This window comes from Cibotium barometz, chromosome 32, assembly GCF_041138505.1.
Source record: "Cibotium barometz isolate CiBa-2024 chromosome 32, ASM4113850v1, whole genome shotgun sequence".
NCBI lineage: Eukaryota > Viridiplantae > Streptophyta > Polypodiopsida > Cyatheales > Cibotiaceae > Cibotium > Cibotium barometz.
Window position 1 is genome coordinate 11474798 of NC_141077.1, and position 16444 is coordinate 11491241.

Genomic DNA, 16444 nt, shown 5'->3' on the forward strand with positions numbered 1-16444 from the left:
ATATGATGTAAGTGTGCAGTTTAGACAAACTTCAGTGTGGTACAAGGCAATGTGAATGTTCTGACTGGGGTATGGTGCACTTGTACAATGATGTACTTGTTTGTGAAAACCCTGTGGAGCTTAGCCCAATAGTAGATAGAATTCCAACCTCATGACTTCAAGGTAGGAGATGTACAGAGAATGATCTGGAGCTTCTTGAAATTTGGTGCAAAGAGAACTTGATTAGCAAGTTACTAGAGTACTTACAAAAGTCTTAGAATATGTCGGTGAAGATGAGTCGATGCCACTTGTAAGATGGTAAAGTTTCTTTGAGGAAGGGACAAACATTTGTTAGAAATTAATTTGGTGCATTTCTTAATCAAGAAAGGTGCACATTATACAATTTTAGTGCAAATTAATGCAAACTAATGCTATGTTCAAGACATTTTATAGAAAATATGATGTAAGTGTGTAGTTTAGACAAACTTCAGTGTGGTACAAGGCAATGTGAATGTTCTGACTGGGGTATGGTGCACTTGTACAATGATGTACTTGTTTGTGAAAACCCTGTGGAGCTTAGCCCAATAGTAGATAGAATTCCAACCTCATGACTTCAAGATAGGAGATGTAAAGAGAATGATCTAGAGCTTAGCCCAATAGTAGATAGAATTCCAACCTCATGACTTCAAGATAAGAGATGTAAAGAGAATGATCTAGTCCCAAGAGAGGGTTACAAACATCATCAAAATCTTAAGCAATTTGGAGGCTATCCCAACGTTGCTGGACATCGAAAAGCAACTTAATCTTGATTAGAAAAACAATTCATAAGCTAAACAAAGCCACAGGCTTTGTGCTCGATCATAGACATACCACAAACAAACAACAAGGAAACGAAGCAGCATGCAAAGATGGTTTCTAAAGCCCAACACTATTCTTGAGAGAGGATTCTACACCTACCTTCACTATCTCCCCCGCACTAGAAGAAAAGCTTGTCAAGCTCCGCTTATGATAGATTTCAAGGTGCCACGATACGTGGCACCCCGTGGGCCCGGTCACCCAGTCAATGGCCCCGGTGATGGGCCCATGTCCAGACTTGTGTCCATAACATGTTATGGACATGTGTGCATATCATGTGTGTGCACGCAGTGCAGCGGATAGATGCTTCGCCTCCCTTCCCAACAAGTTGAATCCCAGCAAATGCACGTACATGTGTCTATACCGCTTTTGCATGGACATGTGTATATACCTCTAGACCGAGGCGGGTGACCGGCAAGGTCACCGCCCGTGCTGGGTTCCGCGGGGTGCCGCGTATCGTGGCACCCTGAAATTTATCCAAAACCATCAAGCTCTAGGACATGGCATACTGGTTGTGAATAGAAGACAAGTGTAAAGAAACCAATGATTGGTTCGAAAGCACGCAACGACTCTTCGCTCGTTGTGAGAGGAGATGAGCGTAAAGAAAATAGTGTAGCTTAACCTGAGTGGTCGAGTGCCCACATGCTACCATCGCTCTACTCTTTTGTTTTTCTCTCGCTCTTTCTCATTTAGTGACATGCTGCAGCTTCATCATGGCATTATTTAGTGAGCAGTTTTTGGAGCATAGCTCATGGTGCACCAAAAGTAAGTCACTTAGAGGGTTCCAACACACAAAAAAAAGGAAGAAGAAACAGTGTAGTGCACATCACATAGCAGTGGTGGCTGCATCAGAGGGGGTGTAGCTATAAAGCATGCATGGCCGCAAGACTCAAACGTAGTGCGCAGTGCAAAGCAAACAACTCGAAATCATCATTTTTTTGGTCGTATATGCCCTCGTGTTGCATTCTATCGACGTTAATACCTCTCTCTCTCTCTCTCTCTCTCTCTCTCTCTCTCTCTCTCTCTCTCTCTCTCTCTCTCTCTCTCTCTACGTTTCATTTTGGCAGAGCCAGTGCATAGGGTAACTCTCTCTCTCTCTCTCTCTCTCTCTCTCTCTCTCTCTCTCTCTCTCTCTCTCACACACACACACACACACACACACACACACATTTCGACAACCAATGCTTAGGATAACCCTCTCTCTTTGTTTTGTGTGTTAGCTATGTCAAGCATAGTGCATAGGCTAACTTTCTCTCTCTCTCTCTCTCTCACACACACACATTTTGATAGCCAGTGCTTTGTTTTGTGTGTTGGCTATGTCAAGCATTTTATCACTCTTCGGGCGACACGATAAGTAAATGCATAAGGCAAAAAGGCTTCACAGCCTTGTGAGAAAGGCTCAACGCTCGCACAACCACATGAAGCTTCATTGAGCTTTGAAGAAAGCTCTCAAGAGTTGGCTACTAGCATGTGCAGAAAGGAGAAGGAGGAAGGGGAAAATGGCTGCCAACGTGAGGGAAAAAGAGAAGAAAGAAGAAGTTTTTTAAAACCTTTAGTTCTAGGGTTACACACCTTCTCCTTTCATGTTTTGGATCTATTCATATTTTTTGTCCATGTGCCCATTCCTATATCCTTTTAGTAGCCATCCATTCCCTACTCCACAGTGCTCACATCCTCTTTTGTCTTCTAATTGGACACCCGACTATTTTGCACCTTGTGGAGCTTGTTCATATGCTTTGGGAGTTTGGAGGTTTGCTCACATGTTTGTATACTTTTGGGAGTTTAGGGGTTCTTTCATATTGTTCACATGCTATGTGTGGGTTTTTACATGCATTGTGAGTGCTATTCACACGCTTTGAGGTTCCTTGGTGATGATCTCGAGCTTAGCCCAATAGTAGATAGAATTCCAACCTCATGACTTCAAGAGAGGAGATGTAAAGAGAATGATCTAGTCCCAAGAGAGGGTTACAAACATCATCAAAATCTTAAGCAATTTGGAGGCTATCCCAACGTTGCTGGAAATCGAAAAGCAACTTAATCTTGATTAGAAAAACAATTCATAAGCTAAACAAAGCCACAGGCTTTGTGCTCGATCATAGACATACCACAAACAAACAACAAGGAAACAAAGCAGCATGCAAAGATGGTTTCTAAAGCCCAACACTATTCTTGAGAGAGGATTCTAGACCTAGCTTCACTATCTCCCCCGCACTAGAAGGAAAGCTTGTCAAGCTCCGCTTATGATAGATTTTAGGGTGTCACGATACGTGGCAGCCCGCGGGCCCGGTCACCCAGTCAATGGCCGGTGATGGGCCCATGTCCAGACTTGTGTCCATAACATGTTATGGACATGTGTGCATATCATGTGTGTGCACGCAGTGCAGTGGATAGATGCTTCGCCTCCCTTCCCAACGACCTGGGTTCGAATCCTAGCAAATGCACGGACATGTGTCTATACCGCTTTTGCATGGACATGTGTCTATACCTCTAGACCGAGGCGGGTGATCAGCTAGGTGACTGCTCGTGCTGGGTGCCGCGGGGTGCCACATATCGTGGCACCCCGAAATTTATCCAAAACCATCAAGCTCTAGGACATGGCATACTGGTTGTGAATAGAAGACAAGTGTAAAGAAACCAATGGACTGGTTCAGAAGCAGGCAACGACTCTTCGCTCGTTGTGAGAGGAGATGGGTGCCACGTATCGTGGCACCCCAAAATTTATCCAAAACCATCAAGATCTAGGACATGGCATACTGGTTGTTGTGAATAGAAGACAAGTGTAGAGAAACCAATGGACTTGTTCGGAAGCAGGCAACGACTCTTCGCTCTTTGTGAGAGGAGATGAGCGTAAAGAAAATAGTGTAGCTTAACTTGAGTGGTCGAGTGCCCACATGCTACCATCGCTCTACTCTTTTGTTTTTCTCTCGCTCTTTCTCATTTAGTGACATGCTGCAGCTTCATCATGGCATTATTTAGTGAGCAGTTTTTGGAGCATAGCTCATGGTGCACCAAAAGTAAGTCACTTAGAGGGTTCCAACACACAAAAAAAAAGGAAGAAGAAACAGTGTAGTGCACATCACATAGCAGTGGTGGCTGCATCAGAGGGGGTGTAGCTATAAAGCATGCTTGGCCGCAAGACTTAAACGTAGTGCGCAGTGCAAAGCAAACAACTCGAAATCATCATTTTTTTGGTCATATATGCCCTCGTGTTGCATTCTATCGACGTTAATACCTCTCTCTCTCTCTCTCTCTCTACGTTTCATTTTGGCAGAGTCTAAGTCTCTCTCTCTCTCTCTCTCTCTCTCACACACACACACACACACATTTCGACAACCAATGCTTAGGATAACTCTCTCTCTTTGTTTTGTGTGTTAGCTATGTCAAGCATAGTGCATAGATGCTACCATCGCTCTACTCTTTTGTTTTTCTCTCGCTCTTTCTCATTTAGTGACACGCTGCAGCTTCATCATGGCATTATTTTGTGAGCAGTTTTTGGAGCAAAAACAGTGTAGTGCACATCACATAGCAGCGGTGGCTACATCAGAGGGGGTGTAGCTATAAAGAATGCTTGGCCGCAAGACTCAAACATAGTGCGTAGTGCAAAGCAAACAACTCAAAGTCTCATTTTTTTGGTCGTATATGCCCTCGTGTTGCATTCTATCGACGTTAATACCTCTCTCTCTCTCTCTATGTTTCATTTTGGCAGAGCCAGTGCATAGGCTAACTCTCTCTCTCTCTTACACACACACACACACACACACACACACACACATTTCGACAACCAATGCTTAGGATAACTCTCTAACTTTGTTTTGTGTGTTAGCTATGTCAAGCATAGTGCATAGGCTAACTTTCTAACTTTGTTTTGTGTGTTAGCTATGTCAAGCATAGTGCATAGGCTAACTTTCTCTCTCTCTCTCTCTCTCTCACACACACACATTTCGACAACCAGTGCTTAGGATATAACTCTCTCTCTTTGTTTTGTGTGTTGGCTATGTCAAGCATTTTATCACTCTTCGGCAACACGATAAGTAAACGCATAAGGCAAAAAGGCTTCACAGCCTTGTCAGAAAGGCTCAACGCTCGCACAACCACATGAAGCTTCATTGAGCTTTAAAGAAAGCTCTCAAGAGTTGGCTACTAGCGTGTGTGAAGAAAGGAGAAGGAGGAAGGGGAAAATGGCTGCCAACGTGAGGGAAAAAGAGAAGAAGGAAGAAGTTTTTTAAAACCTTTAGTTCTAGGGTTACACACCTTCTCCTTTCATGTTTTGGATCTATTCATATTTTTTGTCCATGTGCCCATTCCTATATCCTTTTAGTAGCCATCCATTCCCTACTCCACAGTGCTCACATCCTCTTTTGTCCACTTCTAATCGGGCACCCGACTATTTTGCACCTTGTGGAGCTTGTTCATATGCTTTGGGATTTTGGAGGTTTGCTCACACGTTTGTATACTTTTGGGAGTTCACGTTTGTATACTTTTGGGAGTTTAGGGGTTCTTTCATATTGTTCACATGCTATGTGTGGGTTTTTACATGCATTGTGAGTGCTATTCACACGCTTTGAGGTTCCTTGGTGATTGTTCACATGCACACATTACTATCGAGCTCATTGTGATTTATTTGTGCATATGAGCCTTTGATTGCATGCTAAGGGCTTTATTAGAGATTGTTCATACGCAGTCATGAGCTATTTATTTTATTACTATCCTTCATATAATCGCCTTGCTACTCAGCATCATCATTGTTGTCAACATCACTACAACACTATCTCATACTCTCATCAATTGACTTCTGCTCACGCTTTATTTTTGAGATGGCTCTTTTTGCTCTATATTGAGCTACTATTTTGAGTCACGTATTGCATATCATTTGTCAAGTTCACACATACATTCGAGTCATGTATTGCATATTATTTGCGGAGTTCACATGTACATTTGGCACCATGAGACTTCGACCTTTAGATCTTTCTTTACCGACATCATGCTATGATGAGGCATCATATTCATGTCATCTATGGATGTATGACCTTGAGGGTTTATTACCAGGTTATTTTAGACATCTACTCAATGAGGGAGCTATATGTGCCAAATGGTTTAGATGGTCCTCCACACATGGTAATTTTCTTGTTAACTTATGTGGCTATCTTGACACGGATGGTTTAGCATTGTTTGCTTAGGATGATGTGCATGGAGATTTGAGCGAGTGCCCTACACTCGTGAGTAGTTATGATCATGTCCCTCAGATGATAATGATGTATCACACACATATACATATGATGATATTGATGTATCGCACACACATACACATGATGATAGTGATACATGTGCACATGATGCCATTGACACATATGCACATGATGATGATGCATGTGATAGTGATAAACGAGAGTGATGTGTGTGAGTTAGATCATGTGGGCATGATTTTGATGGGAGGGATGGCAGTGAGCATACCAAGCACTACATGTGATGATATTTCTATGCCTACCAGATCATTGCGATGCATTAGATGATCTTGTGAGGGAATTCTTGAGGACAGTGTGCATTTGGCTAGTGAGACATCCATTGTACCCCTCAAGATTAGTGCTACTGCACATATGGATTTTCGAGACACCTATGGGCGTAGACTTGAGTTCCTAGTGCTAGATGAGTCAGGCTACTCTTTTAGGTCTTTTATTCACGGGGATATCTATGATTTTATCTCTACTCCTAGCTCTTATAACATACGTAGCAACATTCACTTAGGTTAAGTGCATATATTTGGGCAGTCCATCGGCATTGGCTCACACTTGATCATACATGACCTTGACTTTGAGCTATGTTCTTTTGGCTCTCATGGGTGTTGACACAAGCCTTTGTTCTTTAGGGCCAAGACATTTTTCTATGGGTGCATTGTATGCCACTTTGGGCACATGGTGTTCGACTATGTGGCACATCATTTTGATGCACCTATAGCACATCTCAGTCATGGCATACACTTTGGTTCTTCTCTACTGTGACCATTCCACATTCCTACTAGGAGTGTTGATTTCACTTGGTGGATACCTTGGATTTCGGCTTCACATTGTGATCGTGGATGGGTTTACGGGCTTTCCCTTCGACCTTGGAGCTACCCACGACATCTATTTCGAGGATCCCTCATGTCTACCTTACCTTTCCATTTGATCTTGGAGGGTACACGAGCTTTGCCATCAACTGTGGTTCCTTAGCCTCTTTATTTGCACCATATCATCATGAGACCATTGTCTTGGATTTAGAGTGCCTTGGATTTCCCTTCGATCCAGGTAGGAGCTTGTCGAGCCTCATCATCGAGACAGGAGGCCATTGACCTTTCCATTTGATCCGAGCATCATCGAAGATCACCTTTTGAGGTGGGGCAACATTACTTGACGTTTGACCCACGTGGCCACACACTTGTGGGTGTGAGGGGAGATACGACCCACCCTTTCGACTCGGGTGGCATGAGATCATATCCTTGATCGTGTGACTCTTTGGCTTCCATTCGATCCGAGAGGCCTCTACACCATCTATGTCACCACGATTTTCATTTCCACACTTAGATGTATACGGACTATATGTTCGATTTTTTTGCTTTTGTATAAAGCCTCTTGTATGTGTATTTTCATGCATGACCACCCTTAGATTTCGAAGATGAAATCATGTTAGGAGGGGATGGTTTGTAACAAAGTATTTTAGGATGCACATGCACATGGGATGGGTCTAGGCACATGGGCTTAGGATTATTTACATGTGGGATCAGGGCACATGGGCCTTGGAATATAAAAGGCATGTGCTCTAGGACTATTAAAAATGTTTTTGAACCTTGATATATCTTTTGACACCTTTTGATATCTTTGGACTGACATTACACTTTATTTTTCATTGTTCTTAGTGTTAATCTCTCAATCTTTTCTTAATCCATGTTAATTAGTCTAATCTCAAGCTAATCTAGATGTTACTTTCTTTCAAAACAGTGTTAGAAAATTGAACGGCTTCTCAAATTACGAATTCATGAAAATTAGCAACAATACATGTGGCACCTACTACCAAAAAATCAAAAGATAACAAAGATTCTAATAACTCTTTAATTAAATTTCAAATGAGCAACTTTATACTAAGGGGAATCTTTCATCTATGACTTAACTTGAGAAAAGACAAAATATCAAACTCATAGCTTAAGAACATTGTGGATCTCCAAATGGCAGGAGGACAATGTAGACTTTAGTCTAAATATGGCACCAAAATATTTTTTGCATTTCCATTAAATATATTCTCTGAGATTTTTAAGAATAAGAGTGTTTCATTTTAGTATGAAATGATTAGTGCTTGAAAAAGTCAATGAAATGATTACCCCCATATCCTCTCTATTTAAGGTAATAAAATAATGACTCCCCATAAGCTTTCTATTTGCATACATTCACCCATATGCTTTTTATTTTTGCATGCATTCTCCCATATTGTTTTTATTTAAGGTCCACAATTCTTTATAAAAAGCCTCAAAGGGCTCAATCAATGAGTAGAGGAAGGGAAAAAGAAAAGAGGGAGAGAGGGTAGGAGAATTCATCTTCAAAAGTTGTATCAATTAAATGACAAGTGAGTAATGGTATTTAATTAACACATATCAAATAATTTGTCAGGATAAACCAAATTATTCAAATAATTTGTCTGAATGTAGACTTTAGTCTAGTTGCTACAGTGTTCGGTAGCACACTTGACTTCAGCAAGCGCTGTCTGGCTGTCGTCTTCTCCTTGGCCTGCAGCATCGTCACGGTCATGCGGGCGCAGGTGGTGCTAGTGGGTGGGAGCTGTGTTTTTATGGCGATGTTGGGCTTGTCGCAAGCGATGTGCGTGACTGAGGCGGGGTGCTATGCCTGGGCTATCTACGTGGTGTCCTCCAACGATATCTTGTACGACATCGCCATTCGCTTTGGCCTTGGCACCTACACGACCCTCCAAGATCTCAACAACATCAGCAATCCCGATGTCCTCACGCCTGGCCAGCACCTGAGGATTCCCTTCAACTGCACATGCAGCGGACAAGCGCTGGGCCACAATTTCGCCTACTCGGTGGTCCAGGGCGACCAAGACAACACCATCGCGAGCACCGAGTACGGCAACCTCACCACGGTGGAATGGATCGACGACGCCAACGGCGGCACTTCCAGCTTGTTACCAGGGCGGGTCCTATCGATCCCTGTGAACTGCTCCTGTGGCGATCCCTCAGTCTCACAGCAGTATGGGATGTTCGCGACCTACGTCGTGCAGGCCAATGACACCCTCCCCTCCCTCAGCCGCGACTTCAACATTTCACAGCAGCTTCTCCGTCAATACAACCCCACCGTATCGTTCGATCCTCTGGAGCCCTTCGTCTCCATCCTCTTCATCCCATCCAAAAGTAAGCTCCCACAACCCCTTGTTAATTTCATTCGCATGCTTTCAAAGTCTCCTTTGTGAGCTGTTACATACTATTCGTTGCGCTTCCAGATAGCAGTGGCCAATACCCGCCCTTTATCTCAAGGTAAAACCTCGAGTGCAGATTCTGCACCGACCTTAGCATTTGTAAATGCTGTATTAGTTTAATCCCTTTAGAAATGGAAGTTACTCGATAAACTTATTCTCGTTTTACAGTGTACCTGCAGCTGGTGAGAAAATTTATTAGAGCTTCTGGACAAAATCCTGATCAACCATCAAACTTGATAAATTACATTGTTATATTTGCTAGCTTCAAAACAGACACTCTTTTGACAGGAGGCAAAAACAATGCGATCATTGTAGCAGCTATAGTAGGTGGAGGAGGTGCCTTTTTGCTTCTTGTGGGAATTGGGATTTGGTTTTTGTGTGCTAGACGTCCCAGAACAAGACATAAACTCAGTCATCAGGACAAACACCAAAATCAAATCGAAGTGGATGACTCTGGTGAGCTGGCTGTTGCCTCAGAATTTCTATGGCAGTTTAAGTTTCCAAAGTTTTTTCTTTCCCAACTCAAATTACCTAAGGGCAATCACCACTTACCTGTAGATATTTCATTGGTTTTAAGTCTAGTGGTTTTTGTATTGTTTACAGCATTCAAAAAACAAACCAGCAACACAGTTTCTTTCGAGGACTTTTCAAACAAACCTGGACCTTTGCCAGTTGTTGATCGTTGCATCAATTTTTCTTTTGAAGAACTTGCTGCAGCCACTGATAATTTCAGTCTTGCCAAGGAGATAGGAAGGGGTGGATTTGCTACCGTTTTCTACGGTGAATGGCAAGGACAGGTGGGCGATCTTGCTAATGGTCATATGGATTTATTTATTTTGGGCATAGTTTCTGTTGTTTGAACCATGATCTTGTGCTTTTATTGGGGTTTCCCAAAACTATAATCAAGTTTCGGTAATGTAAATCACACTAGGAAGTTGATGACATTCTTAGATACTGCCTTATAACTCTAATAACATGCACTTGATGCAGCTGGTGTGGTGACATGTTTCTGTATGATTGTTTATAACCTTATGGCAAGGGCAAATTTCAATAACCTTGATGATTTTGGAAAAGGTCCTATCAGATGGTCTTATGGATCGAACTTTATTTTTGTATGCATTCATACACTTCCTGAGGTATTATTTTTGTATGCATTCATACACTTCCTGAGGTATTATTGTATTCTGGTGCCATTGGATCCTGGTACCCTTGGGAATACATGGGTAATACTCTGGATGTGTCAGGATGAGATGCATGTATGTTGGTATGATACATCAGGTACTTTACCATGTTCATGGTGTATCACTGAGTGTGGCTCTTGCGGGATGGCCATGTGCAGAGGGGGTAAAGCATCAAGAGGGACATATGTGGAAAGTACTTAGTGGATGTCTTGTTTGGATGCATTGAGTGCTTTCATATGCTCATGTTGTACCTTCAGTCGTGGGTCGTGTGGGATACCCATGGGCGTAAGGCTTGCGAGCAGCCCTGAGATTGTTATATTGGAGTAGGTAGAGCATCTTGAGGAGCATATTGTTTGTGAATGCATATATGTGTCATGCATATGTTTGTCATATGTAGAACGATGCATGGTTTTGTTTTTTGGCTAACACAGGTTACGTGTTTCCACTTGGTTTTAGACTTTTGCTCCAGGTTCTGAGGAACAAGCAAGAGTTGTTTGTCACTTTGATGTGACAGTGTGGCCTAATTGTCCAGGGTGATTGTTTCATCACCCAGATGCACTAGAGGGGCATTGCTTTTGTCATATGGAGACTCTTTCTTCATTGGATGCTTACTGTGTTATTGAGTGCAATCGAGGACGCTTGCTATTTTTCAAGAGGGGGTATGTTACGACCCTGTGTTTTTCCCTTTGGACAACAAGCAGGTGGGCACGGGATGGACAGTGTGAACAGGCATCAATTTGGATATGAAAAGAAACACATGTGTGTGGCCAACCCAAGTGTGAAAGGGGACAAAAGGGAGTTTTGAGTTTATAAGGTTTTAAAACCTTAGATGACTTAAAATATTATTATTTTTTGAAGTATGCGTTTTTGCTATGTTGCTTTTGGCTCTCTGGAGAAATCCTGTGGCATGTGAAGATGATCGAGTATCTGCACACATGCTGCAGAAGCAGGCCCTTGCAGCACCACGCTCGAGGGCATGGAGCAGGCATGGCCTTCAACCTCCTCTTCTCCAGACGGTCCGGCGCTGGACTCTTCCCCTCTGCTTGGAACTAACCCCGGCACAGAGAGGAGTCCCGCACATGTGCAAGGAGGCTTATCAGGGGCAACTCGTTTTCCTGCGGCGGGCCAGTAGGCACAGAATGATGAGAGAGTCCTCCATGATGGTGAGAGAGGTTGCCCGCAGAGCAGCTTGAGGAGCGGCAGAGCGACTGGGCATACTCTAAGCCCGTGGACATATTGGACCTCATCTGGAACCTCGCCTTTGTTATGGTTGCCTTCATTATTTTTTGGTTCAGTAGAAACCGGCGAACCTCTGCAGCATGGAGCAGGCCTCTTACTGGTGGCAGCTGCGTTCGTAGAAGCAGCCAGGCGAGCAACCTTCAGTAGAGAGCTATGGTGCAAGTTCTTACTGATCTTCAGCAGAGGGCTATGGTGCAGGTTCTTACCGAAGTTTCTGCAGAGAGCTTAGTCGAAGGACCGGGGTTGCTCTTCCAAGGAACCCCCGGTCCATGATCAGAGCCCGGTTGATGGCATGTTTGGAGCTATGGCCTGTGCAGGAGATTAGAGATAGGCTTTTTCTGTTTCTCTCTCTGGGTTTTGGCACCGTACTTGGATGGTGTATCTATCATGGAAACAGGACATTGGTTTTCGAGAGGAAACAGGACTTTGGTATGGAGGAAATAGGCCTATGGTTTATGGGATACAGGTCTTTGGTTTATCGGATACAGGTCTTTGGTTTCATGTAGAAAGCATGTCTTTGGATTCATGTGAACAGGTTGTAGTTTTCTCGAGCTTACATGCAAGCTGTGACTATAGGGAAGGACATATGGTTTGGTACAGCCCTACTGCTGTTTGGGAAAGGGTTTGAGAGATCCATGGTAGCGATGGAGAAAACCTTTTCAAGTAGGGAGGTGTTGTACAGGTGTGCCTTCTCTATGGTATGGTGTGCTGTAATAACGAGAGTTCTTATTTAGAAGTCCTGGGTGAAAGCTTCGAGGGATCCTGTTGGTGGAGGATTCTACAAGTTGTACTTTGTACTCAAATTTGATTAAATTAAAGAAATATCGCAAGGGGCGCCATTGCGTTTTGGGGCCAATCAGTGTCCTTGTATTATTTGCAGGAGCATTTTAGCTCCCCTTGTTTGTTTCCTTTTCCAGGTCCCCATGGGTGATGAAGTGTTTTGTGTGCGAGTGTTTGTTTCACCCCCCGTCAAATTTCTGAAGGCCGGTTTCAGCTTTGCTTTGTGTAGTGGGATTGATGATGCCTGAACCCCCTTAGTGGGGGAGTTGGACAATCACATGCCAAGCCACTTTGGCGTGGGCAGGGTGCCCGTCGCTGCCGGGACATCAAGAAGTTGCAGATTAGCCTCTGAACTTGGCCGATGCATGAGCGGTGAAAGCCTAGCACGAGGTGATGTACCACAGCCGACAAAACCTGGTTGGCCATAACCTCCTTGCTGGCAAGAGTAAGACAAGCTGAGCTCTAGTACAGTAACTTCGTCCGGATGCTCAATAGGAGAGTGGCTATCTATTGCTCAGGTGTGATGTCGATGCCCACCCGGCATCCAAAGTAGTGTGCGGAAGTGTTTCTGAGTATCCACCGGAAAGCCTCAATTGGGTACCAAGTTTTGATACGTGCACCAGAAGCCAGGCAAAACAGCTCAAAAGCCTTTGCAAAGCGCGGAAGATTCCCATCTGAGCCACTCGGGTAAGCTGCTGTGTCATCCATGAGCTCTACATTCAAGAGCTCCTCCAGGGTGCGCATGTGGAAGCTGAGACTCTGAAGGACAGTGCCCTGCACGCACAAGAAGCTGCGCATGGCTTCAGCAACGAAGAGTTAAAAGGTTGCAGGACTTGGATCTTTCTCCGTTGCTAGCAACTGATTAGAAGCCGGGAGGATCCTATGATTACTGACATGTGGTACATGTTTGGCATGGGTATGTTTATAGATCTCATGGATGGTATCCACGAGGAGTCCAAGATGTTGATATGATATGATGACTCATTGAGAGTCGTGACTTTCTGAGTGTTTTATAATTTATGAGGTGGTGCTAGTATATGGATACTCTCCAATGCACATGTAGATGTACAATAACCAGGCAATATCTATGGCGTACATGATAATGGATGGGTGATTTTCCAAGTCAACAATTGCATATGCATACCCGATGGATACCTTGACATTATCTTTCTATTTGCTACTTCCCTTAGTGCTAGGCTTCATTATGGGTGAGTCTGCCCTGCATCTCCGGAGGTTAGACAGAAACTCAGTACGAAGGGCTTTGTGTGAATATATACTCTTATGTGTGTGTGTGTGTGCGTGGAGTGCGTGTGTGTGAGCATATCTTGATACAGAGTTCTACACCCACTATTGGGCACTGATGACGTTAGTGGGGATGTCGTAGTATCTAGTCCATACTATGCATAAGGGAGTTGATAGTTATAGTCTTGTACCATGAGTATATGACATGCACGTTCCTAAAAGGTGAATTTGGCCATGTTCCTGGATTCATCTAGGTATATATATATTATTTTTATGTTGTGTGAAAGTGTTTTTATGTGTGGACATTGCCTGGTAGGCTGCCTATGACTTGTCCATAGGACCGGGGATACTTGGGCACCCTTGGCACGTGTGTGTGCATGACTTATTTGGGACTTACACATTGTTTGATGAGAGCCAGCGTGTCACATAGCACTCCAAAGCAATGTGCATGTGACAATCCGCCAGGCACCCAGACCAATAATCAGGTCCAGCTTGTGTGAACAACTTATAACTTGTCCACATCAGTGCAACATTTATACAATAGGATTACCTTTTTAGAAATATTTTGTCATATGCCGTGGCCTCATTGTGAGCCCCAGTCCGGGACATGTTAGGCATGAGCTATGTAGGTTAGTCTCCACAGCCATAGAGAGTTTGTATGTGTTAGTCCTCTTATCCACTTGGAGAATTCGTCACATAGGTTCACGTAGAGGTCAACCTCAGCAGTAGTTATTGCATTAGCAGGCATTTTAAGGCATATGCACATGGGCCAGCCCATAAGGCACCCCATCACGGGGGTAACCTTGCATATGGGTCTTTACACCCTATGCCACCTCACATCATCAAGTTGGCCAGCCGAATCAGCATATTCAGCAAGGCGGCCAGTAGAAAAGCACCATGGAAAGCTTTGACATCCAGTCGGCAGCCACATGGTCATTCTAGACATCCAGTTGGCCAGCCTCATCTAGTCGGCCAGCCTATGGGACACATACGGGATTAAGCACAGCATTTAGTGCTAATAAAAGCATTTTTCCCTTGTCCACAGCAGGCCGACACTCCGTAGCAAAGTGACCAGCAGCATTAAATCATATAAAAGCAAACGCATCAGCCGCAGCATAAATCATTCTCATAAATCAGTCTACAAGCAATCACAAGAGCAGGTCACCATCTCTCTCTCTCTCTCTCTCTTCCTCTTTCTATCTCTCGGTCTCTCTCTCCCTTTCTATTATTTTCCACTCTTGAGTTAAAGTAAATAACTTTAACTTGATTATTAAACAATAATATGCATATGGCCTAGTGGTAGAAGAATATTTTGAGAAATTGGAGGTTGTGGGTTCAATCTCCAGGTGAATCTGAGTAAATCTCTTAATCAATTAATTTTTTAAACTCTATCTCTGCGTAAGAGAGGATTTCCACTCGATTCCCAAGTCTTTTGCATCAATTGCCGTTCTTCGGAATACACAAAAACCAAACCCTTGAAGTTATTTGATTAAGGAAGGATTGTCTAATGCATTTAGCTAGGTATTTTTTAACTAAATAAAGAGAAGATAGAAAAGGTTATTTTCTTATATGAGAATGTTTGCATGGATTGTTACGTGAAATATAGATGCAAGATTACAATAAGATAGGTAATATATTCTAAAATTGTTGTATAATAAACCAAGGGATGTGTTCTCTTGGGGATAACCATTCCAAAGTGATGAGTCTAGGGTAACTGGATATATTCTCCCACCCAAGCCAATCAACTCTCGAGTGTTTACAGAGTTGCGGTAATTGCTTATGATGGTTAATCCACCACAAGGTAGGGCGAGGATTCCTTCTGGGATTGCAAACCCGAGCTTGATAGGTTTCATGCTAGTCTAGGTGAGTGAGGAGACATTTCACCTTACTAACATTTGATAATTTATCGCCACAACGGTCGCAATGTCTAGATTGTATGTAACTCTGAGTGCCTAGGGATGATTTTCAGATTGTGTTGTAATTCAAGTTCATGATTATAAATGTTTTAAAATGATTTGTTTTGGCATTAAGGGATAAAGGAACTAGTGAAGGGAATCAAATTAAGGAACCTTGTTATGTGATGCATTTGTATTAACAATGTGTTTAGTAATTAAAAAACCTCTTAGATGACCATATTCCAAATTTGGAAAGTGGGCCGTAGGGTGGAGCCGATTAGTCGGATACTTTCGAAGGAAAATATAGGCAAATATTAGGCAAGACTCCCAAGACCATCAATGTATTTGTATATCAGATAGTCAAGGATTGGCTCCCGATTAGGCGATCTTCATAGAAAGCTTAGAGTGTTACTTACTAGTGAGATTCCTTGCTACCTCGAAAGAAGGAAGGGTACAGGAGGTATCTTATAGGTGGTATCGCAGCCAGGTTGAGAGTAGAGAGAGAGAGAGTTTAATTTTGACAATTGAATTACAGGTACGATCCCATATGAGTATTGATTGAACAATAGAAATATTTAAATAACCTTCGATCACTTAGCAATGAAACCAATTGACGAACGGAGAGCTTGGGCAAGCTACTTTTTAGACTTCTATCAGTCTCGCTAGTATCGGGGATGAAGTTTCTACAATTTCCTTCCACTCTTAAATGTATATTCACCATTAGGTTCGAACTCTCATACGCCGAGCTATGCATTCTTCAAATTTTGGAGAAGTTTAGGATACTAAAATACTTCATATTCTATGAGATGCTTTTCC

At 43.1% G+C, this 16444-nt stretch overlaps 1 protein-coding gene across 1 annotated transcript in view; it reads left to right on the forward strand.

Moving 5' to 3' along the window:
- Window positions 1–8472: 8472 nt before the first annotated feature.
- LOC147619821 (chitin elicitor receptor kinase 1-like) overlaps window positions 8473–16444 on the forward strand; it is a 33253-nt gene continuing 25281 nt past the window's right edge. The window contains exons 1-5 of the mRNA XM_086825668.1: window positions 8473–9226; window positions 9316–9349; window positions 9460–9473; window positions 9580–9747; window positions 9895–10088. Coding sequence (XP_086681794.1) covers window positions 8605–9226; window positions 9316–9349; window positions 9460–9473; window positions 9580–9747; window positions 9895–10088 — 1032 coding nt within the window. The 5' untranslated portion in view covers window positions 8473–8604. The remainder of the gene's footprint in view (window positions 9227–9315; window positions 9350–9459; window positions 9474–9579; window positions 9748–9894; window positions 10089–16444) is intronic.